At 50.8% G+C, this 26872-nt stretch overlaps 7 protein-coding genes across 7 annotated transcripts; 5 read left to right on the plus strand and 2 right to left on the minus strand.

The window, feature by feature from the left end:
• Positions 1 to 1990: 1990 nt before the first annotated feature.
• Positions 1991 to 3193, plus strand: J7337_009640 (uncharacterized protein; the record flags this gene model as incomplete). The annotated part of the gene is made up of 1 exon (XM_044827235.1): positions 1991 to 3193. One exon carries the CDS (start codon positions 1991 to 1993, stop codon positions 3191 to 3193), a length of 1203 nt encoding a protein of 400 aa, XP_044677829.1.
• Positions 3194 to 3224: 31 nt separating this feature from the next.
• J7337_009641 (uncharacterized protein) lies at positions 3225 to 3868 on the minus strand (the record flags this gene model as incomplete). Its single annotated transcript, XM_044827236.1, has 2 exons — positions 3225 to 3391; positions 3445 to 3868. 2 exons carry the CDS (start codon positions 3866 to 3868, stop codon positions 3225 to 3227), a joined length of 591 nt encoding a protein of 196 aa, XP_044677830.1.
• Positions 3869 to 4219: 351 nt separating this feature from the next.
• On the plus strand, positions 4220 to 10537 carry J7337_009642 (uncharacterized protein; the record flags this gene model as incomplete). The annotated part of the gene is made up of 2 exons (XM_044827237.1): positions 4220 to 7374; positions 7423 to 10537. 2 exons carry the CDS (start codon positions 4220 to 4222, stop codon positions 10535 to 10537), a joined length of 6270 nt encoding a protein of 2089 aa, XP_044677831.1.
• A 4702-nt stretch (positions 10538 to 15239) lies between these two features.
• On the plus strand, positions 15240 to 18507 carry J7337_009643 (uncharacterized protein; the record flags this gene model as incomplete). The annotated part of the gene is made up of 2 exons (XM_044827238.1): positions 15240 to 16309; positions 16359 to 18507. The coding sequence occupies 2 exons, from the start codon at positions 15240 to 15242 to the stop codon at positions 18505 to 18507; spliced, it is 3219 nt and encodes a 1072-aa protein (XP_044677832.1).
• Positions 18508 to 19102: 595 nt separating this feature from the next.
• Positions 19103 to 21082, minus strand: J7337_009644 (uncharacterized protein; the record flags this gene model as incomplete). Its single annotated transcript, XM_044827239.1, has 1 exon — positions 19103 to 21082. One exon carries the CDS (start codon positions 21080 to 21082, stop codon positions 19103 to 19105), a length of 1980 nt encoding a protein of 659 aa, XP_044677833.1.
• Positions 21083 to 21765: 683 nt separating this feature from the next.
• Positions 21766 to 22592, plus strand: J7337_009645 (uncharacterized protein; the record flags this gene model as incomplete). The annotated part of the gene is made up of 3 exons (XM_044827240.1): positions 21766 to 21843; positions 21904 to 21967; positions 22015 to 22592. 3 exons carry the CDS (start codon positions 21766 to 21768, stop codon positions 22590 to 22592), a joined length of 720 nt encoding a protein of 239 aa, XP_044677834.1.
• A 1209-nt stretch (positions 22593 to 23801) lies between these two features.
• J7337_009646 (uncharacterized protein) lies at positions 23802 to 26822 on the plus strand (the record flags this gene model as incomplete). Its single annotated transcript, XM_044827241.1, has 5 exons — positions 23802 to 23842; positions 23903 to 24012; positions 24072 to 24400; positions 24457 to 24844; positions 24913 to 26822. The coding sequence occupies 5 exons, from the start codon at positions 23802 to 23804 to the stop codon at positions 26820 to 26822; spliced, it is 2778 nt and encodes a 925-aa protein (XP_044677835.1).
• Between the last annotated feature and the right edge of the window lie 50 nt (positions 26823 to 26872).

The raw sequence follows: 26872 nt of genomic DNA on the forward strand, positions 1-26872 counted from the left end.
TTGCCTGAAGTTAGGTACGCGTTGTCGTGATGGTGGTGGTGGCCCAATATGCCATGGCTATGACTGTGGTCATGACCGCCGTGGCTGTGATTATGACCATCTTTGTGGTCGTGTCCTTGGCCTTGGCCCGTATGCGGTCGTATCTGCGACATTGAAGTTTTGACGAGTGGGGGTGGAGATCCAAGTTTGTTGCGAAAGGGAACGAGATGTGGTAGCGAATTAGTCGAAGGGCGAGCGACGGAGGCAATATTTGATACGTGGTAGGATGAGAGTTTAGACGAGGCTGAGAGGTAGGCGCACGTCGATAGGGCGGCGACGATGGAAGCCTTTTGTAGGGCGCGTAGGCGAAGACGTAGACAAGCGACGTGGGGAGTTGCTATATTTGATCTCAAAAAGGACATCTGGCCTCGGTATTTGGGCTGTTGTGAAATATGGACATTAGGGTGCCCATTGATATGTCCATGTCCATGTCCCCATGAGGCAAAGCCACGACTCGTCTGGTTGTGACTGTGCGTGGCTCTGGCTCCAGCTCCAGCTCCGGGTCCGAATCCAGCTATTGGCGACGTCACTCCAGCGCCTACGCCTGCACCTGCGCCTGTGCCCGTGGGACGGCCGGCCTGCGGTAGACTCATACAGTATATCCGAGATGTTGTCTTGCAGGGGAAATACGGATAACACGGGAAAGTGGGAGAAGGGGCCGGGTATCTTGTTGCGTGTTTTCCCTTGAAGTTGCGTATGTAGGTAGGGTCTAAAGCACGGTTCAGATATACACAAATACCTAGTTAGGCTATAGACGAATGTTGGGGAGAGGAAAGATGGTGTGTTTTGTTAACGTCGGGTTATCCAATGCCATATGCCCGTTAACGGAGCTCTTCAAGTTTCGAGTTGGGTTCAATAGAGCGAGCGGATTTGGCTCGGTCGGAAGCGGACCACGGCCACATGAGCGAGTTTAAAGAGTCAATAATTAATTGTGCGAAGAAGAGACAGAGTTCCCCGACAGGGAGAAGAAAAAAAGATTATCAAGATTATCAGACATAAAACAAACAGAGTATCCGTAACTTTTAGGTAGGTAGTTTAGCTCCACCAAAATCCAAACTTGGTGCGGCAATTGGTAGGAAAAGACACCGACCTACGACGCCATTTGAGGATAGGATGCGTCGATGCGAGGTGAACCCACTCACTATCTTCGACTCTCTCGCCTGATGAGTGATCACGAGGTTCCGGTCTCCGGACAGCACGGGCAGCCTGCTAGCAACTGGCATGGCATGGCCTGGTAGCCTGGGAGGGCCTAGGCTTGACCGCTGAGCGATATGTTTCCAGGGATGGTCAAGTTTGCGTCAGGGCATTTGTTGTGTATACAGTAAGGTATGGAGTATGGCAATTGAGTAACAACCCAGTAGCCCAGGTACGTGGAAGCAATATCTGTCTTGCGTCCATTCAGTACAGTACGATCATGGTTCAGAGGCCTGTCTTTACCAATTCTACTTTGACAGCTGACTCGAGTTTACCATCTTCTTTGTCATTATCAGATTCGGGTTGTGGGGGGAACCAAGTGATAAATGCCCACCTCAACCGCCGGTCATTACCTGTTGAGCCACAATTACCTTAGTTGCAAGGCTGAGTGAGAATTGTCCCTCAAGCCAATGACGCGCTCTTCTCCATACAATCACTCACTGGCTCCAAGAATAATTAATCCCTGTAGCCAAATTTACAACCATCTTCATGACTGTATGCCGCGCCATCCTCTTGTCTCATATCAGTCCCTCCCTGTATTTCAATTTTCGTATTCAGTTCGTCATCACTGGTCAGCTCGAGTCAGGTCAGGCAGGGCCTCAGTAGGGCTGACGACTTGGTCCTCTTCAACCAATCCTCCACAAGCAATTGGAAACAGCCTCGTCAGGCACTGGAGATTGGGCTTGAGTTTCACTTTAAGAATTATCGCTTCGAGTATTCGTAATTCTTGCGCGTTACGACTCTAAAAGCGGCTCCAATGAGCAAGCCTCTGCTCAGGATCCCTTACACGGACCTCCCCCTGCCCTCAGTAATTGCACCAGCTTCGGCCTCAACACTTCCTGGAGCTATCGCCGCCCTCCATCGCTTCTTTGTCGCGCCCTCTCCAAGCCACTTACCTTCATCCGCTGTTGTTCTCACCGGTGCAGGCCTTTCAGTGGCGTCGGGTTTGGCAGATTACCGGGGTGTCAAGGGCACTTACAAGGTCAACAAGACATATCGACCCATTTACTACCCAGAATTTCTCAAGAGTCACGAATCTCGCAAACGATACTGGGCTCGGAGCTTTCTAGGCTGGTCTAATCTCCAAAAGGCATCCCCAAACAGCGGTCACTATGCTATAAGAGATCTCGCGAATCTTGGTCTGATACGCAGTGTCATTACTCAAAATGTTGACTCGTTCCATCCAAGAGCTCATCCTGATCTACCAACTTTAGAATTACATGGGTACCTAAGAGCCGTTGTCTGCACGACTTGTAAAAACGAATTCTCCAGAGATGAATTCCAGGAGAAATTGTCCACCCTCAACCCTAAATGGGCCGAGTTGCTCGAGAGGGCCCTCAAGTCAGGGGCATTAGATACTGAAGACCCAGTCGAGCGCAGGTTCAAAGGCCTAAAGGTGAACCCCGACGGCGATGTGGATCTGCCAGATGCTCCCTATACAACCTTTAGATACCCCTCTTGTCCCAAATGCTTATCCAGTCCCCCAAGGAATGCTGACGGACATCAACATGTCGTCCAGGTTGACACAGATGGTGCATGGAAGCTTCCCAGCACTGCCGGAATTCTGAAGCCCGCGGTGGTCATGTTCGGAGAAAGCATTGACAATCATGTCAAACACGCTGCCGAGGAAGCCATTGACAATGCGGGAAAGCTTCTCGTTGTTGGAACCTCTCTTGCCACTTATTCAGCTTGGAGGCTTGCCAAACGAGCTCAGGACCGGGGTATGCCCATCGCCATTATCAGCATGGGCGGAATCAGAGGCGAGGATAAGTTCTTCGCGGGTATGGATCCCAACCAAGAGGGTGAGCAGGGCGTGAGAGTTGCACTATCGACGGACGATCTCCTTCCAGCTCTTCTTTCTGCACTGCGCAACGATGTTGCGCCATCAGAGGTACCAAAACGGGCGCCACTACAAGCTTCCTTCGGAAATCGTGGTGTTTTCAAGGATATGCTATCATGAAAGGAGACTATCAGTGTATAGATTCACACGTCTAAATGAAATTGCCGAGACCTCCGGGTTTTGCGTTTGTCGGTGCAGACTTGACTGTCTCTGCATTCTGGGTTGAGGTTGACGAGGTTATGCTTGCAGGCTCACTTCGCTCTGGCTTCTCTCGTTTTGACTTGCGAATTGCTTCGTCACGTTCGATTGCCTTCAACACTGCAAAGATTCATTAGCAACTAGCAAATGTGATAGCTGAAACCAGCTCATACTCTCTTCCCAATCGGCTTCCTTTGCAGGATCGCCAGTTCCAAGTGCCGCCTCCACATCAACCGGCTCGCCTCGTTGGATTTTCTCGACAACTTCCCGTAAGGATGCAATTCGAGCCTCTGACTGCCGCATATATCGATCAAAGGAATTCCGTAAAGTAATCATTTGAATCGACATGGACCCGATAAGAAGAAATATGGCAATAAAGAATGTCGCGGGATTCCATTCCTTGGACTTCTTCCTTAATTGGCGATTTTCCTTTCTCAGTGGCTTCGGTACCAAGTTTCGCCAGAATGACCTATCGACAACTGTAGCCGGGGCCGTGCTCGAGTATCGAATGCCGCATATTGAGGTATATGACGTCCTGAACACAAAGAAGGCCAATCGGATATAACCAGGGCGAAGAGAAAGTTGTCGAAGCGACATTTTGCGATCTTTGAACCTCGATGATTGATGTCGTTAGCTGCAAGTTACCTATTTAGCTTATTGGTTGAGACACGAAACTTCAAAGATCTTCCCTCAAGAACATGAAAGCACGGACCATCCGATCCGGGGACCGACAGTTGCCCCGGGCAACCACCTGTGTTTGCCCAATTCCGGGGCTAGGCCGCCAGGATTAACAAAAGTCAACTAGGTAAGTAATTATCAATTGCGACACAGAGACCTGCAGCTTTTCGTTTTCAACTTGCATATTGTACCTGTACTGTACCTGCCTCCATATTAGGAGCTCTTGGTTTTTGACGACGGCATGGTAACGCAATTACACTCGTAATCTAAATGGGTTCACTGCAGGCAAAGGCCGACGCGGCCAAGACAGCTCTAGCCTCAACATCAACATGCACGACTGCCACCGTCGTGACTCTTAAGGAGCTACTGCTACCCGACATCGAGACTTCGTACACAGCATCACAAACCAGTTCACGAACTGCCTCCAAGACGACGACAAATTCTAAGGCAAAACGAACCGCGAGCGGCAAAACTCAGACAGCAAAGTCTACCAGCGAGCAGCTTTCATCGAAAGACCGTGCAGCTCTGGCAACACATGTAATCAACATTTGCATCAAGTCTCTAAGTGAAGCTGCGAAGCCCGCCACTCCTGCGACTCCGAGTAAGCAACAAGCCTCTCAGGGAGACTCCAAGAAAACCTCTGGCCCTCGAACGTTACGAAGATCCCTATCCGCACCGTTATCACCGCTACAGCCACGAACTTTGAATCGCGTAGCTACCTCGCCAAACATCGCCGCCAAAGCAGCAACACAAGCCGCAACGCAGTCTACAGGATGTCTCGCCGCTGTCGAGTGCGCCCGCGTGGCTTTCACCTGTCTACGATCTATTATGGGCCCAATGCAAACAGCACAAATAGATTTCCAACTCGAGAATGGAATGTCAGCATTCATCAGCAAACTTCTGGCGCTTGGGTTTCAAGATCAAGCCTTAAAGGAGCTGAGGGTACTGAAGCGACGGCTCGATGCTGGTGTTAACAAGTCAACGAAGCCAAACTCTACCGAAGGACAAACAGCTGCTCAAGTCATTTTGGAGTTGCTCGACTATGGTGATAAGATTCCCGATAGCTTGCTACCAATTGTTACAGGTTGTCAAATCCAAGTGCTGCGATGGATTGCGCATTCCAAGAAACCAGCTCATATCGAGGCCGTGCTACCACTTCTCGAGGAATCTCATGTATCTTCCCCCATCAACCTCTTAGTGAGGTTGGGGGCCAGAAACTCGAAGGAAGCCGAAAAGGCAGCCCGACAACTAGCTTCACTATCTCAGATTCTTCTTTCACTAGCACCCAGTGTCTCTGGCAAGGAAGATTCAGTTGCGACAGAGTTGAGACTAAATCCGTCTCCAACTTCAGCTTTCAGGCTGCAAGTGCTCTGTTTCAAGATTCAGCTTAGATGGTGGAAGATGGCTGGTCACCGTGGAAACCTTGAGGACGATATTCTCTCGCCTTTTTCTCGATGCGTTCGCGCATATACTCGACGACAACCACCCACGAAGGGATCAACGTACGATTTGATTGCTGCATCCTTCCACGCGCTCATGGATCTAGTTGGGCCACAAAAGTGTCAAGCCAAGGCTTCATTCGACTCTCCCCTAACTTCCATTTACCAACTGCTTGGTGTCGCAGCTCAAACGGACCGGCAAAACGATGCAGCATGCCACTGGTTCCAGAAACTGAAGGATATGCTAGAACCTGAAGAGGAATCAGTTATTCGCATGTTTTCTATTTCGGCCCGCCTTCTTGCTGCACTCTTGAAGCAGTCCAAGCATGATACCGAGACCCAACAGCTGGTTCAAGAGGTTACAGAGAGCCTCGAAGGGAGTTTGAGTGGAAACATCACCGACCTTAATGAGCTGCTAGAGAGTCTTTCACTCGCTCGACGGTCAGCCGTTGGGTACCTTGTCAGCAACTCGAATGGTCCGGAAGCGAAAGGTGGCACATTGAAGTTAATCCGGGAGCATTTGAAAACATTCATTACCAAGTTTCCACGGTTCGGTCGCCGTTGGCTAGGCGCCTCCCCCGGCAGAGACGCTTCGGCCAAATCTATCCTCCAGTTCGACCAACGACGAGAGATTTTGATGCAGTCGATCAATCAGATTATCGATGGCGCGTTAGTGGTCATCAACGGCGATATCCAGGCTGGCTCTACTACTTGGAAGCATATGGATGAGGTTCTCTGCGACTGCAACAAATTGATTGATGCTGTTCTCGATCCCACGATTTCAAGGGCTCGAACAGAGCAGCTCAGTGGCTATTTTGCGAAAATATCCAGTCTGTATTTTGCCAGGTATAATCAAATGCGGAAGGACCTCGGCAAGTCCAAACAAATCAATAAGGAGATTCTTCAGTGTTTGAGTCGATCCATTGAGATTATTCAGGATCGGCCTATGGCCCAACAGGAGAAGGCTCATATGTCAACCAAGCTGGAGTTGTTTGCCGATCTCTGCAAGGCTGCAAACCGACGTGAGGACGCAGTCAGAACTCTCCGATCAATCTGTACCAACATGATCGAGGAGGGCGCCTTGGTCAAGGTCACTACAGCACTAGATTCTCAACCTCCGAGCATTGCTTGGAGTGCTGATGATAAGGCAGAGATATTGTCACGAACACTACGTTCGATTGCTAAGCTTGACCACTCATGGAACGACTGGGCATTCTTTCTACCCGAGGGTGAGCGAGCTGCAGTGCTCGAGCACTTGATGCATATCGTGGGAGACACGGCAGCCAGGACAGAGCGACTCAAACTGCACGATCCATCAGTCCAGGCTCTTCTGCGAATCTACACACCCGACCGTTTCCCAATCCGGCGTCTTCGAGTTCTACTCCAGCTGCTCTTCCAGTCCATTGGTGAAGAGAACGAAATGGAGCAAATTTCCAACTTGGCCGGAGAAACAATTGAACAGCTGGACAGCAAAGACTATGGCGATGACGGTGCTCTGCTTCGCTATCTTCCGCATCTCAGGGCATTACATAAGTCAATGTCTGCATTGGCTGTCACTAGCGCTCCTCTTCCAGTGTCTGCCCTGAGAGAAGCCATCGTCTCTTGGAAATCGATGATTGAATCATGCAAATCCAGAAATGATGTCTGTGAGCGAATCGACAATCCTGATGGTCTTCTGACACACCTCCAATCTGCCAGCCACTTCGCCAACCTTCGGGGTGAGAACCGTCTGCAAATTGAGATCTTAGAGCTATCAACACCTCTGTCCAAGATTCTGGCCGAACCGACCTATAACAACATCATTCTTAATCTTACACTTCTTGCATCACAACATCTCAATATCGGTCACTTCTCTGAGGCGAAACAGACACTCGATGAAATAAAGAAGCTTCTGGGCCAAGCTGACGGTGCCTCTCGTGGCCTGGTTGCTGGATTTCATTTGACACAAGCCGAGTATTACTCTGGCATCGGTAACATCGATGAAGCGTGAGTACATAACAATCGGAAAGCGGAACCATTCTAACTCATTTTTAGCGATTCCTCATTGGCGGCAGCAAAAGCCATTTGCAATGGATCTGCTTCATCGTGGGCATTGTCAAAATCACAAGTCAACATATCTTTGGCACTCAGCTCGTTCCTAGACTCAGTTCTGGCTTTAAAGCGTGGTCGGGTACAAGACGCCCTCGCCTGCGTTAAATCCAGCGTTCGAATCCTTTCACACGATTGGTCCAAGATCGAGGCGACAGCATCCCGAGCAGCCAGTCCTGGCGTTATGAATGTCTCAACGGCTAGTCTCGACAGTGTCCAGGCTGATGCTAAGCCTGGCCAGATGATCGGTCCTCGATTTTGGGCACTTGCTTTCCCCCTTTTGCGAGGTCTCCTGCATGTTTCTTCTGTCTATGCCCACCTTGGCATGTACCAGGAGACCATTTACTACGCAGAATCTGCCCAAAAGGTTGCTGAAAGCACAGGCTCATCACTCTATCGTGCACAGGTACTCGCTTGGACAGGTTCCGTCTACCACCGAGCTGGAAAGCTAACCAAGGCACTCGATTTCGGCAATGAGGCGTTCAACGAGTTACCGGAAGACATCTCAGCTTCTCGGGTACAGATTGCTTGTCAACTTGGCGGCTTGTTTCGCGATAGCGGCGACGAAGACAAAGCCCGTGAACTACTTCAACTTGCCGAGGAAACTGCGCAACGCCTTGGCGATCATGGAAAGGTGCTAAGCATCCAGAATGAGGTGAAGAAAACGGCTCCGGTTGCTGCCAAAGCACGAGCAACAGCTGCTACACGGGCCACTCGAACTGCCACAAGGACGACAAGGGCTAAGACTGCAAATCCTGCACCACGAACCCGAAAGCGGGAGGTCGTTGTCAAGGTTCAGCCATCTGCTGCAGAGGTGCTACAGCTACCAAAAGACGCATACCAGGCTTCTCTAATGGCATCGGTCATCCTATCACGGGCTTTAGGTTTCATCAGTCAGAAGGATTGGGCTTCTGCTTTATCAATTTTAGAGGATGCCAGAGAACTGCCAAAGCTCTTCGGGACTCTGTCACAGGAACAAGTCGTGACTGCAATCTCTCTTATCGGTCATAGCACAGAGCAGATGATTCACGACCCTGTATTCTCCGTCATCCAAGATTCGACAATTTCGTTCCCTGCCATTGCTGCTTCTGACAAGACGAAAGCTTCACAGGGCCAGACGCCTCCACGTAAAGGACGCACAGGTGCCGCTGAGCGAAAGAATTCCAAGGAAACCAGTGTTCCTGCATTCGCTGAAGCATTGAAACAAGCACAAGAACTACTTCTCGAAGCTCATGCTTCAACCCTATCAACCGCTAATAGCACTATGGTTCATCGCATTTCGGCTTTGCTACAGAACACGGCCATTCTTCTGTCGGCTACGTCTACGACACAATCTAGGGTCCTTGCTGGCTCTGGATTTGCAACTTTCTCTGTAGACTTGGCTCGTAACGTCACTTGGAAGCGCGAGCAAAGCACTCTCCAAACCAAAGAGACCGCTAAGCCAGCCGATATTGACTCTGCCCATAACTCAAGGCGGTCCAGCCTTGGACTCACAGCAGACATGGCCCAGTTTCAAAATAACTATATCGACATGGTACCTCGCAACTGGAGTGTGGTTTCCGTCTCCCTCAGCGACAACCACCATGATTTGTGTATCACTAAATTCCGGGCTAGTCACAGTCCATTCATTCTCCGACTGCCTCTTGAGCGCGCCAATTCTCGAGATGCTGACTCGGATATCTTCAACTTCGAGAACGGAAAGGACGAGATGATGGAGATTATTCGGCTCGCTAACGAGACGAGCCACTCTGCCAGTCGAGACTTTAGTGTCAAGGGTGCGAAAGCCGCTTGGTGGGCTGAGCGAGAGGCATTGGATGATCGCCTTAAGGATCTTCTGAGCACTATCGAGACAACTTGGTTAGGTGGCTTCAAGGGTATCTTTTCTCAGCACGAACGCCGATCGGACCTCCTTGCACGTTTTCAGAAGAGCTTCCAACAGATACTCGACAGTAATCTGCCTTCTCGAAAGCAAGGACGAAGCAAAAAGTCGGCTAAGATACCCAGGGTGACCCTTGACCCACGAGTCCTTGACCTTTTCATCGGTCTGGGTGATCCCAGTGATCCAGACAGTGATTATGACGAGGCTCTTAATGACCTGCTCTATTTTGTTGTTGACATTCTCCAATTCCACGGAGAACGCAACGCTTATGACGAAATTGACTTTGACGCTATGGTGGTCGAGACTTATGACGCCCTGCGCGGCTACTACGACGCGGCTAAGACGGGATCTGACCGAGCAGAAGGGGCTCACACTGTTTTGGTTCTTGACAAGGCCCTCCATGCTTTCCCCTGGGAGTCAATGCCCTGCATGGAAGGACTTGCAATTTCGCGTGTACCTTCATTGGCCTGCTTAAGGCAACTTATTACGGAATCACAACCATCGGCGAGCGATGATAATTCTGAAGACAGACCAGAGGGCCACTACGTGTCTGCCGAGCAAGGTACCTACATCTTGAACCCCTCGAAAGACCTGGTCAACACACAGTCTACCTTTGAGCCGATTATGAAGGGCCTTGGCAGCTGGACAGGCATTGTTAATCGTGCTCCTGAAGAAGCTGAGTTTGAAGAAGCCTTGTCAAGCTCTGAGATTCTCCTCTACTTTGGACACGGAAGCGGCGCGCAGTATATTCGAGCACGCACGATCCGGCGTCTAGAAAAATGCAGGCCAGCCACTTTCCTGATGGGCTGCAGCTCTGCGTCGCTAACAGAAGCCGGAGAGTTTGAGTGCTACGGCCCAGTGTGGAACTACATGATGGCTGGATGTCCAGCTGTGGTGGGTACGCTATGGGACGTGACGGATAGGGACATTGATCGGTTCGCGGGCCGATCGTTTGAGGAATGGGGACTGTTCCCCAAGGGCACGTTCAAGGAGAATAAGCGAGTCAGGGGCAAGAGTCGGGCCTCGAGCGAGGACGAGAGTGAGTCGGAGGAAGACGGTCAAGTAATGAACAACGTGTCACTGGCCGAGGCGGTTGGGCGGTCCCGGGGGGCTTGCAAGTTCCGGTACCTCAATGCTGCGGCGGTGGTATTGTATGGCATCCCGGTGTACATCAAGCACTGAGCAGAGGGGAAGATTGATTGAATAGAATAGGGGGGCAAAGTGTTTTGGTTGTTTATTCCTTTTTCAGGGTTACGAAGCATCGCGTCTCTTGTTGATACTGAATAGAGGTTAGATGGCGTAGCATAGCATGGCGTAGCAGGATACCTAGCCTAGCATTTCCGGGAGTTTGGATAAGTGGGATCCTGGTTTGGTTTTTAGATTAATGAAGGGATAGTGCTTTTTGATGAACAAATTTGAGTTTATGATCCATAATTGGCCCGGCTGTTGGAACAATCCCCCAAGGCTAGGTACGGAGGTATGTTGAGTGAAAGGCCAGGGGAAGATGAGCTACATCTCTAGATACCACCCAAGATTGAAATGAAAGTTAGATAACTATCAACTTTCTCATTCTCTCACGATCCCACTGTTTATAGTTCGAGGTGCACATGGCCTTCTGTTTGTGTGGAAGATTCATGTTGTTGATGTGACAGCATGGCCACAACCGGGAGATATCATCTATGTTTTATGCCGTGCAACATTAACAGCAGTTTCACTTCTGCGACCAAGATCGGGCCATGGCCGAAACGGACCGAGGCTCAGACATGTTGCAGGTTGCAGGTTGCACGGTGTAAGTGGCTGAGGAAGATGGTTGGATCTTGAAGTGCCAGTCAAGATATGCTGAGAAACTATGCTGTGATACCATCCAGAAGGAGATGCAGAGGAGACTGACCTGAGACTCGAGAGAGGGAGAGGAGAGTTAGTCCTGTGAATCATCCTGGAATTGGCAGGTGTTTATGTCTAATCTGAGAGTACCTAGGTGGTGAAATAATGCTAATAAGTAAGTTATCTTTTTGAGGCCGCGACAACCTAGACAGCCTAGGGTAGACAGACTAATCTATGCCAATGAAGCTCAGCGCGCAGCCCAACAGACAGACTTCCATGTATGTATTAATAAACACCCATAGCCATAACTAAGGTACCTTAACCTACCTACCTACCTACGGATATGTACTAGGCACACATAGGCATAGGCATAAGCATATGCTATTTGATCCTTTTTCGGCATCATAAAGTGTGTTAATTTAAGTCAACTCCTTGTAGGGCTTAGGCGAGTTCGTGCGCAAGGACTCTGCGTGTTTGAGATAATGACCTAATTTCGTTGGTTTGATATCTATTCGTCGCGTCTATAAGCCCAACCCCACGCGTATTTATTATCCCACTTATCCCACATACACGATACTACTAGGAACTCAACAGCCCGTATCGCAGAAAGGCCAAAAAAAAAAAAAAACCCCACCAAAACAAAGCAACAGCTAGATTGCATAGCCTAGATGTCACTGTCCCTCCTCTGGCACACAAAACACACAAGAGAATCTCCTGCTGATCACCAGGATGATGCAGTGCGGCGCAAACACACAGATGCTATGGCACATGCAGGTTATGTTACCTTGCCTTGGTCAGTAGCGTCTGCGACGGGCGGACCGCGTTGCTATTACGCCCGTTCAGAGTAGAAAGAGAGAATCATTTATGGAACCGGCAGCAGAGGCACCGGCCCGACGAGGATGATGCTCGCTCGCTGTGTTGTAGTGTATGTAGTGCTGGCTGCGTGCGTGTGTCAGAGCCAGTGAGCAATGAATGAATGAATGAATGAATGAATGTGCGTGCACCAGAAAAGATGGTGAGGATCCCATGGTATGTAACTCTCTCTCTGCATATGTCATTGACGTCCAGGGGGTCTGGTCGTATGTAGACGGCAAAAAGTATGTACCCCCGTACGTATCCGTAAAATGAGAGGCCATCATGTTGAGGTTCTAGACCGGATCATCAGTTGCCTTCGCTTGTCACGATATCCATGCTCGACTGATTCTATGGCGATCATACGGATACCTCTCAACCACATCGTGATGACCGACCCAGCGGTTTGAGTGAGAGAGTCAGTTGCTACACTCCCTACAGCCCTAGGGAGATGATCTTGGAGGAGACGAGGAACTTTTGGGTAGGCAAGGGATCCATGTACTGAAATGTCTGTGCAGCAGGACAGGACAGCCGTTTTCTGTCTCATGCCTCCTCCAATTTACCTTTTCTTCCCTCCTGGCCCCCAAGTCTAAGCCTTACCAAGTACGCGTGATGGGTAGGACTCGCGTAGATGTGATATTCTGGTCCAATATGCCGGCCCAGTATCCGTAGATTGACTCCCTGTGGGAGGGACAGGCACCTCGCTTGTTGTTGAGCCATATATGATGAACACGTCTACATGTTTCAATTTGCTGTAAATCACCATACCGTATCGCCAGAACAATAATTGTTCTCCTATTGAGTACATGAGGTCCACGTAGCATTTATGACACCTAGTTATTTGACCGTGAAGTCTAACTTGCCCCTAACTAGCACCAAACTTCTCGGAAGATGCCGTCCACGCCGAACAAGGGTCCGGGATAGTGGTTTCGAAGGACGTCGACCCTGGCCGGGGCTGGAGTGCATGCAAGATATCCCGTGGTCTGCTCAATTGGTGATTCCAAAGGCATCTAAGCCGCAGATCATCTGAGCCGCCTGTTCCATACATACATACCGACTCCATAGTCGACGCTTTCTTGGCACCATGTATCGTCGCTTCTGCAGGGAAGAACCATCCAGAGGGAAATAACCGTTGAGGAATAACACCGCGTCTTAATGCAGGGGAACAGAATGCTACAATACGAGACGTGATGCCCACAACACGGGTCGGTAGTCGAGCGGTTTAGACCCTGGCCAGCTCCGGCATTTCTCGACTAGTTCATGCCATCAGAGGGTTTTAGTGCACCTGCAGTCCAAGATCGAGCTGAGACGGTCTCTTGCTGGGTGAACTCACGCCCTGCTTTTTGCCGCTTTTATGCTTGCATCGCCTTGATAGCCTGGGGTCCTGGGCAACCAGACTCAGACAAACCAGGCCAGGACAGGTTCAAGGGTCCCCTGACCCGCCTTAGTTCACCTGGCTAGCCCTCTGATATCCTGCCGCGCCTTGTCTCAGTGAACCTTGACTTGACAGTGACAACCCAAGCCAGCCAAACCAAACCAAACCAAACCAAAGACGACAACATGAGGAAGATCGCGATGCCTTGTAGAGTTAATACAAGCGACTAAGCCTCACATTAAGACGAACGAGCCGCAATAACTACCTACGTACGTGTTCGTATCAAGCTAAAATTAATAGCAGGAGAAATGCCTCTTTGATCTGACCAGGAGATGCTGAGTTTTTCCCCCAGTAACATTCGAGGACGAAGAGTTTTCATACGAACATCACAATGAGGTAGAGAGACTCTGTAGGTAGATCTTTATGCCTAAGTTGCAGTCAACGACTCAGGGCAGCTTTCAAGGCCATACATATTCAGGAACCATTGTCTTAGTGCCGAGCATGTATGATCTGTTTTGGGATATGCGATGTCAAGAGTAGAAAAGACCCTGGGCGGAGATTCCTTCTTGGGCAATATCTGTTGGTCCTTCCTGGTGATAGTTGTCAGTTCGTTGTTTGGATGTGATGGAAGCGAGGAAGGAAGGAGATGGGCATTCGTTTATCTATACCTACCTTACCTTATCCACGTTTCTCCGATCCAGCCAATTTGTTTCTATACAACATCACCATCAACACAAAGTCATAGACACTGTCAATCTGCCTGTCCAACATGAGTGACGACCACAATCTCCTGTCCCGTTTGTATGCACCAACGGTTTACACATGACATGAACTCAAACACAACAACACTACACAGACCATCAATCAATCACATCACGTCACCCCCTACTCCCTACAGCTGCTACGACTGTACTAAACGTTTAGGGGACTTCCACACCCACCACCGGCCTCCACCACGCGCGTTGTCGACGGCCGACGTCTCCACCGATTCCTTGTCTTTCTCGCAGGGCAGGGCATGGTTGTGAACATGGATTACATGGCTAGCATCGCCATGGAAGAGATACAAGAGGAGAGATGAGTCCAAAAGCGGCCCAACCCTGAACCAAATTCTCCAAAGCTATCAAGTCCCAAGAGCCAGACAGACGCTGCTGTTTCTCTACCCCACAGTCGCACACCGGGACCGTGCACGACAACCTCTCTAACCTATCGTGATCGCTGCTATTTGATTTTCTACCACTTAAGGTCCCCACCCTTCTGTGATTCTGGGCCTTAAACCCCCAGCTTCCACGACTCAATCTCTTCCACCCAAAGACCAAGGGCCCTTCTTGCACCTCTTTCAAACACCACCGAGAGTTCAGTTCGCAACTTTCCGAAGAGACGGATTTCTTTCCTCACGGAACGTCGACTTGTGCGGCCTGATCCGATACCCATTGCATCACTGTTGAATCGACCTTCCTAACGGTTCTCAATTCACTTCCGCCAGTTCCTTCGCCCCAGCCGGGGCGCAGACCAATCCCCAGCTTGCAGTGCGGGGAGCCACTGACTACATACGTACCCGTTGGTTCTCCATAAACTCCCCGGACGACTTCGGGTTACCTCAAATCTCAACGCTCTTGCGCTGCAGCGTTTTAACCTGCACAACAGCTGCCGCCGCCAACCGTTATAAAGATTTCGTTTCGCACAGCCGGGCTGCACTCGCAAGCGTGAATCCCCTGCTCAATTCTGTTGTTTCGCTCCATCGCCGCAACCACACCGGTCCGGTAGATTTTGTTTTACAATACCGGATTCCCGGCCTCGGAAGGCCCGCGTCGCAACTCTGTTCCTGGCAGAGCCATGTCCGGTCGTGCCGTTTCGAATTCTCAACATGCCCAGCAGTCCTTCGGTTCCGGTCCTCAAATCTATCGTGACGTCGCTGAATTGCACGCTGTGCCATCTCCGTCTCACGGCGCATTGATGGATCACTCACATTTTGACGATTTCGCGTTTGCTTACCAAGGTCTTCCTGACCAACCTTCTCTCGTTTCTCTGGCCGATCACGCCCACGCCCACGCTTCGCAATCACCCACTGCATTTTCTCAGCACCAGGCGATGTCTGGACTCGCACATAACGGTTTGCCATTTGGCACCCTCCCTGGAGGCAACCGGAGCCAGAGCATGGATGGCTCCGATGCTCCTCCAGATAGGACGTCTCCCGCATCCAATGTCCTCGAAGATTCGGCTACAGATGAGTTTGGATTGGCTTCCCGTAGTCGTGCAGATGCCACGGATTTGGGCGGTAAACCCAAGGAGGATAAAGCCGATGCCACACCGGCGTGGAGTGAGCTGAAGACAAAAGCTGGCAAGGAAAGAAAACGCCTACCGCTCGCGTGCATTGCATGCCGCCGAAAGAAGATCCGCTGCTCGGGCGAGAAGCCTGCCTGCAAGCACTGTTTACGCTCTCGTATACCATGTGTATATAAGGTCACCACTCGAAAGGCGGCGCCACGAACAGACTACATGGCCATGCTTGATAAGCGATTGAAGCGAATGGAAGAACGCATTATCAAGGTCATTCCCAAGTCCGATCAGGAAGTAGCTTCGTCCGTGACTCGGGCCGTTGTTAAACCAGCGATACCAGGAACCGTACCTTCAAATAAGGCAACCAAAAAGCGTGGCGCCGAGGAAGCCTTTGGACCTGATCTAGAAGCGTGGGCCAAGGCGCCCTCGAAGCCCAAGATCGATGGCGATGATAGGCCCAGTAGCCTACAAGTACAGGAAGCCGAAGAGAATAAGCTTCAGCATGAAGGCACTGAGGCACTACCCTCCAAAGAAATCCAGGAGCACCTGGCCGAGGTGTTTTTCGACAACATCTACGGTCAATCATATCATCTTCTCCACAAACCCAGTTATATGCGAAAGCTGAAGTGAGTTCTTTCAAGATCAAAGCATGTGTGTCTTGCTAATGGTCCACAGGAATGGTACGCTGCCCCCAGTGCTTGTCCTCACAGTGTGCGCTGTAGCTGCTCGTTTCACTTCGAGCCCACTAGTGAATTCTTCGGGACCAGAGTTCCTACGCGGCGAAGAATGGGCGTCACACGCTCGAGATATCTGTACCAGGCGATACGAATGGCCAAATCTCACAATTTTGACCTGTCTCCTCATTTTGGGCCTTCACGAATTTGGAACATGCCAGGGTGGCCGTAGCTGGGCTTTGGGCGGTCAAGCAATTCGCATGGCCTTCGCCCTTCAGCTGCATAAAGACCTCGAGTATGACCCCTCTGGTCGTACTGGTCCTAAAAAACAGCTTAGCTTCATCGACCGAGAAATTCGACGACGTATAATGTGGGCGTGCTTTCTCATGGACCGTTTCAACTCTTCGGGGACAGATCGGCCCATGTTCATCAGAGAGGATACGATCCAGATTCCTCTGCCGGTGAAGGAGAAGTACTTCCAATTCGATATGCCTGCTCCAACCGAGATGCTCGATGGTCAAGTTCCTCACCCAGCATCACCCAATGATGGGCAACTTGCTGATGCACGAGACAACATGGGAGTTGCAGCATTTCTGATCCGAGCCATCGCCCTCTGGGGACGAATCATTACCTACCTTAGCCAAGGGGGAAAGGATCTGGACCCAAACCCCATGTGGGAGGACGAATCTCAATATGTGAAGCATCTCAACGATGTTGTGAATCTTGAAGCCAGTTTACCTTCGTCACTCAAGTACTCCGCTGAGAACCTTGACGTCCACAAGACAGAGAACACGGCAAGTCAATTTCTTTTCATGCATATCTGCCTGCAGCATAACATCCTTTTTGTGAGTCGAGCAGCGATGTCAGCGCGAAAGCAGCAAGGTGTTCATGATGACTTTTTCTCTGGAGCGAGTAAGAGGACTTTCAGTGCTGCGAATCAGATATCTGAGCTCCTTCGCGAAGCCGAACAATCGCGATGCTTTGTTTCGGCACCCTTTGCTGGATACTGCGCCTTTTCCTCCACAACAGTCCACATACTGGGTGTCATATCTGGAAATCCCAACATGAAGCCAACAGCCGAAGCCAATCTGACCACCAATGTCAAGTATCTTCACAAGATGAAGAAGTATTGGGGCATGTTTCACTGGATGGTGGAGAATGTGCGCACTCAGTATCGAAATGCCCTAGACGCTATGAGAGCTGGTGCAAATCTGCAAGACCGTGCAGCGCAATCGTCTTTCCTTCAATACGGAGACTGGTTCAACCGGTACCCGCATGGCCTCTCTGATGCCGAATTCATGGACCCTGCCACCCATAAACGGAAGGATTCGGGAGCAGATGGCGTTCTGGAAGCGAAGCCCGAGCTGCAATCGGTGGAAGAATACTTCTCCACGCTTCCAACACCCCAGAGTGTTGAGCTTAAGGATACCGTTCGCGCTGTGGGACCTAAGAGGAAGCAGAGCGCCAAGAAACAAGCTGGTTTGCCGACTCAGTCAGGTCAGCATCTCGAGTCCATACAAGGGACAGACGCAGACTCGGTCTCTGGGGCTCAGGAACGTAGGTTCTCGGGTGGATTGGGACTGCCCTCTAACAGTTACAATCCTCTCGCAGTATCAAACGCGCAAAACCCAGCTTTTAGCACAGCTATGTCACCTATGAGTCCAGCCAACATGACGGCGTTCTCCCATCATGCCCACACCCCCACATTCTTCCCTCCTGAGTTGCTAGCCATGAACTTTGGACAGGGCGCAAATGGAAATATTGACCCCCTCGATCGTCAGCTTGTCTTCGGGGGATATTCCTTGGACGCCAGCACGGGGTTGGGTGGTGGTCAGGATATAATGAGCGGCCTTGACTGGGACGCTGTTGCTTCGGGAACCCACTCCGATGGAGGCTTACAAGGTCGGCGATCTGCGGCTAAGGCGGGCATGAATGGGCAAGCAGCTGGTATAGCTGATGGAGCAGGGCTTAGCGGACCGGAAGCATCGTCCGCATGGTTCATGCCATTCAACATGGAGCCTCCAGAGATGGGCCAAGATCCCGGCTTCAACATGGGTGGAATTGACCCATTTACGGGAGTATTTGGGGGAGGGGGTAGTGGTTTGGCAACGCCGAATGCATTGGGTGGGCTACAGCAACAGGGTCCTTAGGAGGGACTGTCGGAGTGGTTAGCCTGGGTAACGCCATATTCCCGGAGGTCTTCGCGGCCACACAAGTTCACTGGGCCACGATATTGACCTAGGCAGTGTGGCCAGAAGACATTGTCAGCCAGGACTTGAACCTGAATACCACGAGCCTTGGGTGATGTCTTATATTTTTCTCCTTTTTTTTTTGTTTTGTTCGTTGTAACTTTACACATGGGAATCTGTACCAGAGATAAGGCTGGATTTGGTTGGGTATTGGCGAAGAGGCATATTGAAGTTTGTATGGCGAATATTGTCGGACGCGTCATCTAACCGTGGGGGGAAAGGAAAATTGTGTTTTAAGTACTTGAGATACCATCATACCCGTCATGCTCATTGAGAGATTAGTTGACATTCGTTTGCCAAGAGATGAGATAATTCGCTAAGAAGATATAAAAGTTTCTAAAATGCTGTTGAAATGAATGCATCTTGCTTTTGTGATGGGACGGGCCCAACTCTTCTACTTGAAAAGACAGCCTAATGTAACTAGAAATACAAGATGAACGCCTAGTTCTTATTATGCTATCGCAGTGGTATCTTGATCGATCCCCCCAACACCCTTCTATTCCTCCGCTGTAGTGGTAGTAGCACTCTTCTTGCTCTTGGACCTCTTTCGCTTCTTCTTCCTCTCACCAACATCGCCTACCACGTTATCCTCCTCGCCATCTTCTTTCTTGTGCTTCTTCTTCTTATCACTCGCGGGCTCGATCACGGCGCCACCAGCGTCTTCATCGGCAGAGATCAAGCGCTCGAAGCCATATGTAGGACCGTCGCGCTCGTACTCCTTTCCAAAGATCTCACGACGCCACTGGCGTAGACGAGCCTTCTTACCGAGACGCTTCTTGTCTTTACGCTTCTTCTCCTGGTCGCGGAAGGTGGCAAGTTTCTTGAGTCCAGCATAGTCGTTGAGTGCAGCGTCGGAGGGAGCGAGGAGAATATCGCGCGCGGTCATTCCAAAAGATTGAGGAGAGGTCTCGCGGTAGCGGAAAGGAGCATGAGATGATTGCTTGAAGATGGCATGGTCGGTAAGCTCAAGTTTGGAGTCCACAAGAGCCTCAAGCTTGGCGCGCTCCTGACGAGCTTGCTTCTGGGACTCCTTGCGGGCCTTCTTGTGGTCTGTCTTGCGCTTCTTGGAGGCCCGGCCATCCTCGTCCTCGTCTTCCTCATCCTCGCCTGCCTGGGCGTTGTCTTCGACATCACTTAGGCTAATGTTTGGCTTCTTTTCATCGTCCTCGAAATCTGGAATGATATCCTTGATGTCGATATCATCATCCCATTTTGGCTTCTTGGGGTGCTTGGACTTCTTCTTCCCGCCTTCTTGTTCCTCGTCCTCTGATGCTACAGCATCGTCTTGTTGAGCATAGTAATCGTCACCAAATCGCTTCCTCATCTCCTCTTCCCACTTGTCATCCTCCCATGCCTCGTCGAGGAACTTGATCCAGTCCTCATCAGTCAGATCCTTGCCCGCATTGCCAGCTGTGCGCTTGATCTTGCGCAGCTTTTCCTGGGCCTCATCAAGCTTGAGCTTCTTTAGACGAGCCTTCTCCTCACGCCTCTCTTTCTTCTCGGCCTCCTTGCGCTCACGTTCAAGTTCACGTTGACGCTTGCGACCAGTCTTCTCCTCACGCCTGACTGATTTGGCTGCGGCAACATCACGAGCATATGATCGAAGGAATTCGTTGCTCCGCTCTGGGTCCTCAAATCGCAAGTTGTAAGCCTGTTCGAACTGGTCGGCGCGGTCATCATCATCCTCTCCTTCATCCGACTCGAACGCTTTCCAGTTCGAACCATCTGGGGGGACCCAGGCACGCGCGCTCATGAAATTCGATAAGAAAGTCTCAGGGTTCTTGTCTGCGTTGGCAACATCAACCTCGGTGATGGCCATGGCTGCTTTGCGCGAGGGGTGTACAGCATTTGAGTCCGTCTTTTCTGTCTCCTTTCGCTTCATGAAACCACCGTCCTCGTCGTCAGAGTCCTCATTGGCGGCAGCATGCATCTCAGCCACGATTGAATTCTTAAGGACATCTTGTTCCTGGTTGTAGGTCATGGGTACATCCTCGTCGGCATCCTCGGCACCAGTGTCGCCTCGCATGTACTTTTCTCGGTGGTAGTCCTTCAAGTAGACTGGCTTTTCCTTCTTTTCTTTCTCGGTTGCTGTGGCGGCGGGGTCATCGGGCTTGTAGAAGGTCACTTCCTTGTCGTAGACCTTGGGATCCTTGTTTCGAATGGCTTGGAGAGTGGCAGAGATCTGGGCGTCGAGATCTTCAGTAGCAAGAAAGCCATCTTCATCTTCCTCTTCGTCAGACGAGGAAGACTCGTCGTCGTCGTCGTCATTGTCTGGTTGCTTTCCTGTATTCTTGAACTTCTCCTCTAGTCTTTGTCTCTCTTCTCGCTTCTTGTTGTGCTCGAAACGACGGGCAAAGTCCTCGTTCACCTTGAAGCCGGTCGTAGCGATAGCGGCGCCTCCATCTTCTGATTCGGAGTCGCTATCATCGAGGAGGGTGCGTTTGGTGTTTTGGGGATCCTCGGTGGACTTCCCCATGATGGAGATAGTTCTTGAGAGCAAGCAAGGGATTAACTAAAGAAGCAATTGGTCCTGCGTTGAGAGAATGAGTGTAAGAAAAGACTGCAACAAGCGACACTATCTTTATCGAGAGACCCAATTAGAGCTTCCATGCGCTTGTATCAACTTTTTTTTTCTGCCGCTTTGAAAATTTGGCGGGGAGTCGGAATATGGTGAAATATAAAGCCGAGCAGATTGACGTCAACCAATCAATGGCAACTCTTTTCTTAGGAGCGTTGGCAGCGGCTGCATGTGGCTTCGTCATCAGGGAACCGAACTGACCAACCCCGGCCACTAAAAGCCTCTAGAAAAGCGCCTGGAACTGGGCCCTTTCGCCGCTACGGCTGCTAGGTACCTCCTTAGGTACACTCTATGCAGGGTGCTTCTACAATACTATACGGAGTACCGACTCGACTGACCTCCACTACTAAACCAACCTTGCGGTAACTCTACCTTACTTACTGACGTCGCGTCTTTACCTCCTCTGCCCCAGGCACCTTTCATCAAAACCATTAGCCTCCCGATAATCGTTCCGTCTTTAATAACCCTCCGTCTACGCTACGTGTCCGCCTTTTTACGACGATATCGATCTTCCGACTTGCCTCAACCATAAAGAAACTACTTCGTCCAACTTGACCTCATCTCCGAGCGATCCCGCAATCATGGCCGACTCTGCCAACACCCCAAAGCCCAGCAGCAGCGTCAAGCTGGTGCTTCTCGGTGAAGCCGCCGTCGGAAAGGTGAGCTTGATCAACCACATGCTGCGAAATCATCTCCTAGCATACTAATTGAGCTAATAGTCGTCTCTCGTTTTGCGCTTCGTTAACAACGATTTCCAAGAAAACAAGGAGCCCACTATTGGTGGTATGTATCTTGGACCTCCCCAATACCTTCCATTACGTCGCTGACAGTTGCGCCAACAGCCGCTTTCTTGACCCAAAAATGCAATCTTCCCACAAGGACAATCAAGTTTGAGATTTGGGATACCGCCGGCCAGGAGCGCTTCGCCTCGCTGGCTCCAATGTACTACCGAAATGCTCAGGCCGCTCTCGTCGTTTATGATCTCACCAAACCCACATCTCTGATCAAAGCCAAGCACTGGGTCGCAGAGTTGCAGCGACAAGCATCTCCTGGCATCGTTATTGCACTGGTTGGCAACAAGTTGGATCTGACGGGTGACTCGGGTGCTGGTGCTGATGGTGAAGATGGCGAGGAAGGTGACGACTCTGGCGACGCACGCAAGGTTCCAACAGAAGAGGCTCAGGCATATGCGGAAGAGGAGGGTTTACTATTCTTTGAGACCAGTGCCAAGAGCGGGCATAACGTTACCGAGGTTTTCACAGCCATCGCAAACGCCATACCCGAGACTTCATTGAAGAGTGCTAGAGGAGCTGGCGCATCGAATGCTGCCAGCCGGGCAGGCGAGGAGCAAAGAGTAAATCTCGGTGGTCCCAAGGATGTTGGTGCTAAGGATAGCTGTGCTTGCTAGACGGAGTTGAGTGGTTTATGGGTCGATGAGGGTGAGAGGATGAGTTGAAGGTGCACACGACAATTGATTTTGTTGCACGTTATGCTGCCCTTTTCCTGCGAGCCGTTTGCTTGGGATCGATGCTGAGGAGAACATGGGAGTTGACTCTGCGGTTTTTGTCTTTCCTTTTCCTGTAATTACCTAGCTGAGTTTTGTTGCGGCATGTATGGACAATTATTAGTGGTCTTGTCTATCTCTTTCTCGTAATAACAAAACTGATGGACTGGGCATATACCACTTCCAGAAAGGGTTGGGCGAGAGTTTCTTTGATAACCGGGACTACTACTAAGGTGCCACCAGTGTACCTCTCATGTGCTCTGCCTAACAATATCAGTCGCTAGCCTAATCCAAACAATGACTCAATAATCATTTTCACTTGTTCAAGTCCCCTGCAAACTCAGTAAATTACGTCTCCATGATTAAGAGTCATTCTGGTATCTGAACGCTCTGCTAGTTAACTATCGATCATTTCAGCTCACCTCACACCTCAGTACGAGTTGCGATGATTACCTTACTCAACCAATCCGCAATCGAGGCATAATTAATGGTTAGGCCTTTGCCCTTTAGCCCAGCAAATCCTAACCTTATCATTATAGGTATTCGGTACTTGTTCATTTCATGCTGTTTTGGTCGTTTGTACGGAGTACCTTATATCACAACTCTCTTATTGGTCACGTGATCACAGTCGGATTCTGCCGCCTCTACCTACTCTGTACCTGTTGGGCTTGGCGTGTGCCTGTGGCCCACTCTTTTTTACACGATTTTGAACCTCATCAGAGCCCTTTAGCAGCCAGTTGCTGTTGGCCTTTGCGTCAGAAGCAAACAGGCCTGGCTTCTTCTCTCTTTATACTAATCATTTTTCCCCCTTCACTGTTCTTTGACCGAGTTGAATTACTGCATAAGTACCTACCTTTACTTAGCTCACTTCGTAATTCCCTAACGTCGCGCCAATCAATCACAGTGACTGTGATTCTGTTGCACCAGAACCTTTGAAAAAGATCGGCCTTGCTGCATATCTGCCTGAGCAAAACCTCTTCCTCCTCTTCTCTCCTCTTTTCTTTCTACCATCATTTCTTACAACACACAGCCTTCCCATGACGCTTCTTCTGCTATCTTAGGCTCTGTCCTTGGTTTCGGGGCTGCTCCGTCACAGATCAGCAACATATCGCCATGGCATTAACAATCACGGAAGCTCAGGCGGAGCTGATTCGGTATGTTACACAGCCTGGATGAAAGACCGCGCCAACGCGCAAGCTAATGCTCTTCTGCAGGTCTCTTGCGCCTGACGATATTCCAATCAAGTTGCGATGCGCGATCTGTAGTAAGCTCGCGGTCAACGCCTACCGTCTTCCTTGTTGCGAACAGGCAATATGCGAATCTTGTACGCGATCGGTCCCTGCAAGCTCGCCCACTACATCCTCGTGCTAACACTGCGTCAAGGTCAATCCAATCTACCCGCGTCATGTCCTGTTTGCGAACACTCACCCTTGTCCGCCGAGGACTGCAATCCCAATAAATCATTGAGGACCACAATCAGGGTCTTCCTGCGCACTGCGGAGAAGAAACGCGAGGCAAGCCGACCGAAGGAAGACAAAGACTCAGAACCAGCGACGCCGGTTGAGGCGCCTAAACAGAATCTCCCTACAACCGAAACATCTGCCATCGAGACACCCATAGAACAGATTTCGGGGGGCGACGCGCCATCATCAGTACAGGTCTATAGCGCCGAGGGGGTAAATGAAGGCGCTCCTGCTCCACGCGTAGTCCAGGTACTTAAACTTCTGATTCTCGTCAAGGACTTTCCACTAACATATTTCTTTCAAAGGAGAATATTACTCATCATGACGACACTCCTGCCACTGAGAGTCCGAAGCAAGTTGAGGCAGGTGATGCTCAGGGCGCACCTGCCGACGGCAGCATAGAGGATGCGCCCATCGACAACAAATCCGACGAGCAAACTCTTGTAACACAAAATGGTGAAGGAGGAATCAACGGTGTCGACGGAGAAAACGAACAACAAATGGAGGCCGAAAACGGCGAGGATCAAGACCAAGACCAAGACCGCGATCAAGAGAAGCCCGATTCAGACTCAATGAATGGCAATTATCCGAATGGCTCATTCTCCAACTCTGGTGACTTCAACCAGATGCAGATGATGATGGCTATGCAGAACGGAATGGCGCCAAACTCTTTCGGTGGTTTCCCCATGATGGGTAAGTTTACAGTGAAATGAATCAGACAGCGCACACGTGACGATAAATGCTGACATGTACGTCTATAGGTATGCCGGGCATGGGCATGGACCCAATGACGATGCAGAACATGTACATGAACGGTGGCTTTCAAGGCATGGCAATGAACGGCATGGGCGGTTTTGGAGGTGGATTTGGCCAAGGCTCCAATAATAACTGGAACGGTTCACAGTCGTGGAATTTCGACCAGAATAATTACAATCAAAATGGTCCTGGCATGGGAACTGGTGACTTTGGAGGCTTTAACTCAGGATTCCAGACAGGATACAATCAAGGTAATTATGGTCAACTCAATGACTATCGCCGCAACACTTTCGGACGTGGTCGAGGCCGTGGCCGTGGGTACTACGGAGGATATGGCCGTGGAGGTTACCAGTTCGGAGGCAACCCAAACTATCACGATCAGACCCAAGGCCAATTTCCGCAGGTTGGGCCCGGTCAGAATGGCCAGAATGGTCAGAACGGTGTCGATCAGGGTGATGGCCAGCAGCAAGTTGATGAAAGCGGTCAGCCCATTCAGGGCGATAGCACTGAGGGGCATGTTGATGCCGGACAAGCTGAAGGATCCAGTGAGGCCATAGGCAATGCGGATGCCGCTACCGGTGATGCTTCCTCTACAACACGTAATACGGGACCTGGAAACTCAGATCTTGGTCAGGGTAATGTTTCCGGTGCTGTTCGTCCAGTTGCAGCCGCTGATGTCCCTCTGAATGCGCCTACTGGGCCCAAGGCTATGAGACAGGGGCTCCCTAACACAAGTCTTCATCATCTTCGAGCACGCGGTTACCAGGTGGGAAGTGAAGTCCCTCCCTCTAAACCGGTTGGAATGAGAGATAGCCCTGCAGACCGAGGCCGATCCCGGTCCAGGAGTAGTTCTCCGGCTCCAATTCCTACTGACGCTCGTGAAAAGGACAAGGATCGTGACACCCGTCATGAGCAGAGCAAAGAGCGACCTCGCGACCATGACAAACGCGACCGAGACCGGGACCATGACCAAAGAGGATCAGCATCTCGAACCGTCAGCAGAAGTCGTAGTCGCAGCAGGGGACATCGAAGCTCTCGTCGACGTAGGCGTCATCGCTCAGAGTCTGTTGAGGACGAAGGCTATGATGACGATTCGCGACGCAAGAAGTATAGAAGCCGGCGTCACTTTCACGACGATGAAGAGTCTTCACGGTCCAAGGATAAGGATAAGGATGAAAAATATACTGACCGAAACCGTTCCGCATCGCCAGCTGAATCCAAAAGATCAAGCCACCGCAGCCGTCGAGATAGAGACTCGGACAAGCGGAGGGATCGAGACAAGGACAGAGATGACGATCGCAAAAAGTCCAACCACCGCCCCTCCCAGCGGGATAGAGACTACGACCGCGACCGCCGACGGGAAAAGGACAGAGACCGTAGTGACAAGGAGCGCAACGAAAAAGATCGCAAAGATCGACATCGGGATAGGGACCGACGCGATCGCGATCGCGACCGAGAAAAAGAAAAGGACAAGGATCGGGAAAGTGGCAGAGACCGGGACAGAGAACGGGACCGCGATCGCAATCGCGATCGAGGTTCGAGATATAGCAGCAGACGCGAGTCAATCGATGCTGGAGACTCGAAGCCTATCTCTGGTCCTCGCGGTCACGACACGAAAGTCAAAACCAGCTCTTCGAATCGCACCGAGCACTCTGGAAAGGACCCCCACACGCTCGAGCGAGAGGCCCGAGATCGCGAGCGTTTGCTCAAAGAAGCGCAACGTATCGCTGGTATGGCGGGTTGGAAACGTAACCGGGGCGATGACGGCGACGATGCAGGGTCGCGTAAAGGCCGTCGGACCGGCTCGTCAACGTCTGCTGCTGCATCACGTCAAAGCGAAGTTATTAATGGCGGTGACGAGGAGGAGAGAATGCGAAGACTCGAGGCAGAAAGGGAGGGTGATCGATGGGGTTAGAACTCAAACGGTCCTCCAAGAAACGTGTCCCCAAGTCGATAAGGCAATGA

This window comes from Fusarium musae, chromosome 7, assembly GCF_019915245.1.
Source record: "Fusarium musae strain F31 chromosome 7, whole genome shotgun sequence".
Classification (NCBI taxonomy): Eukaryota; Fungi; Ascomycota; class Sordariomycetes; order Hypocreales; family Nectriaceae; genus Fusarium; species Fusarium musae.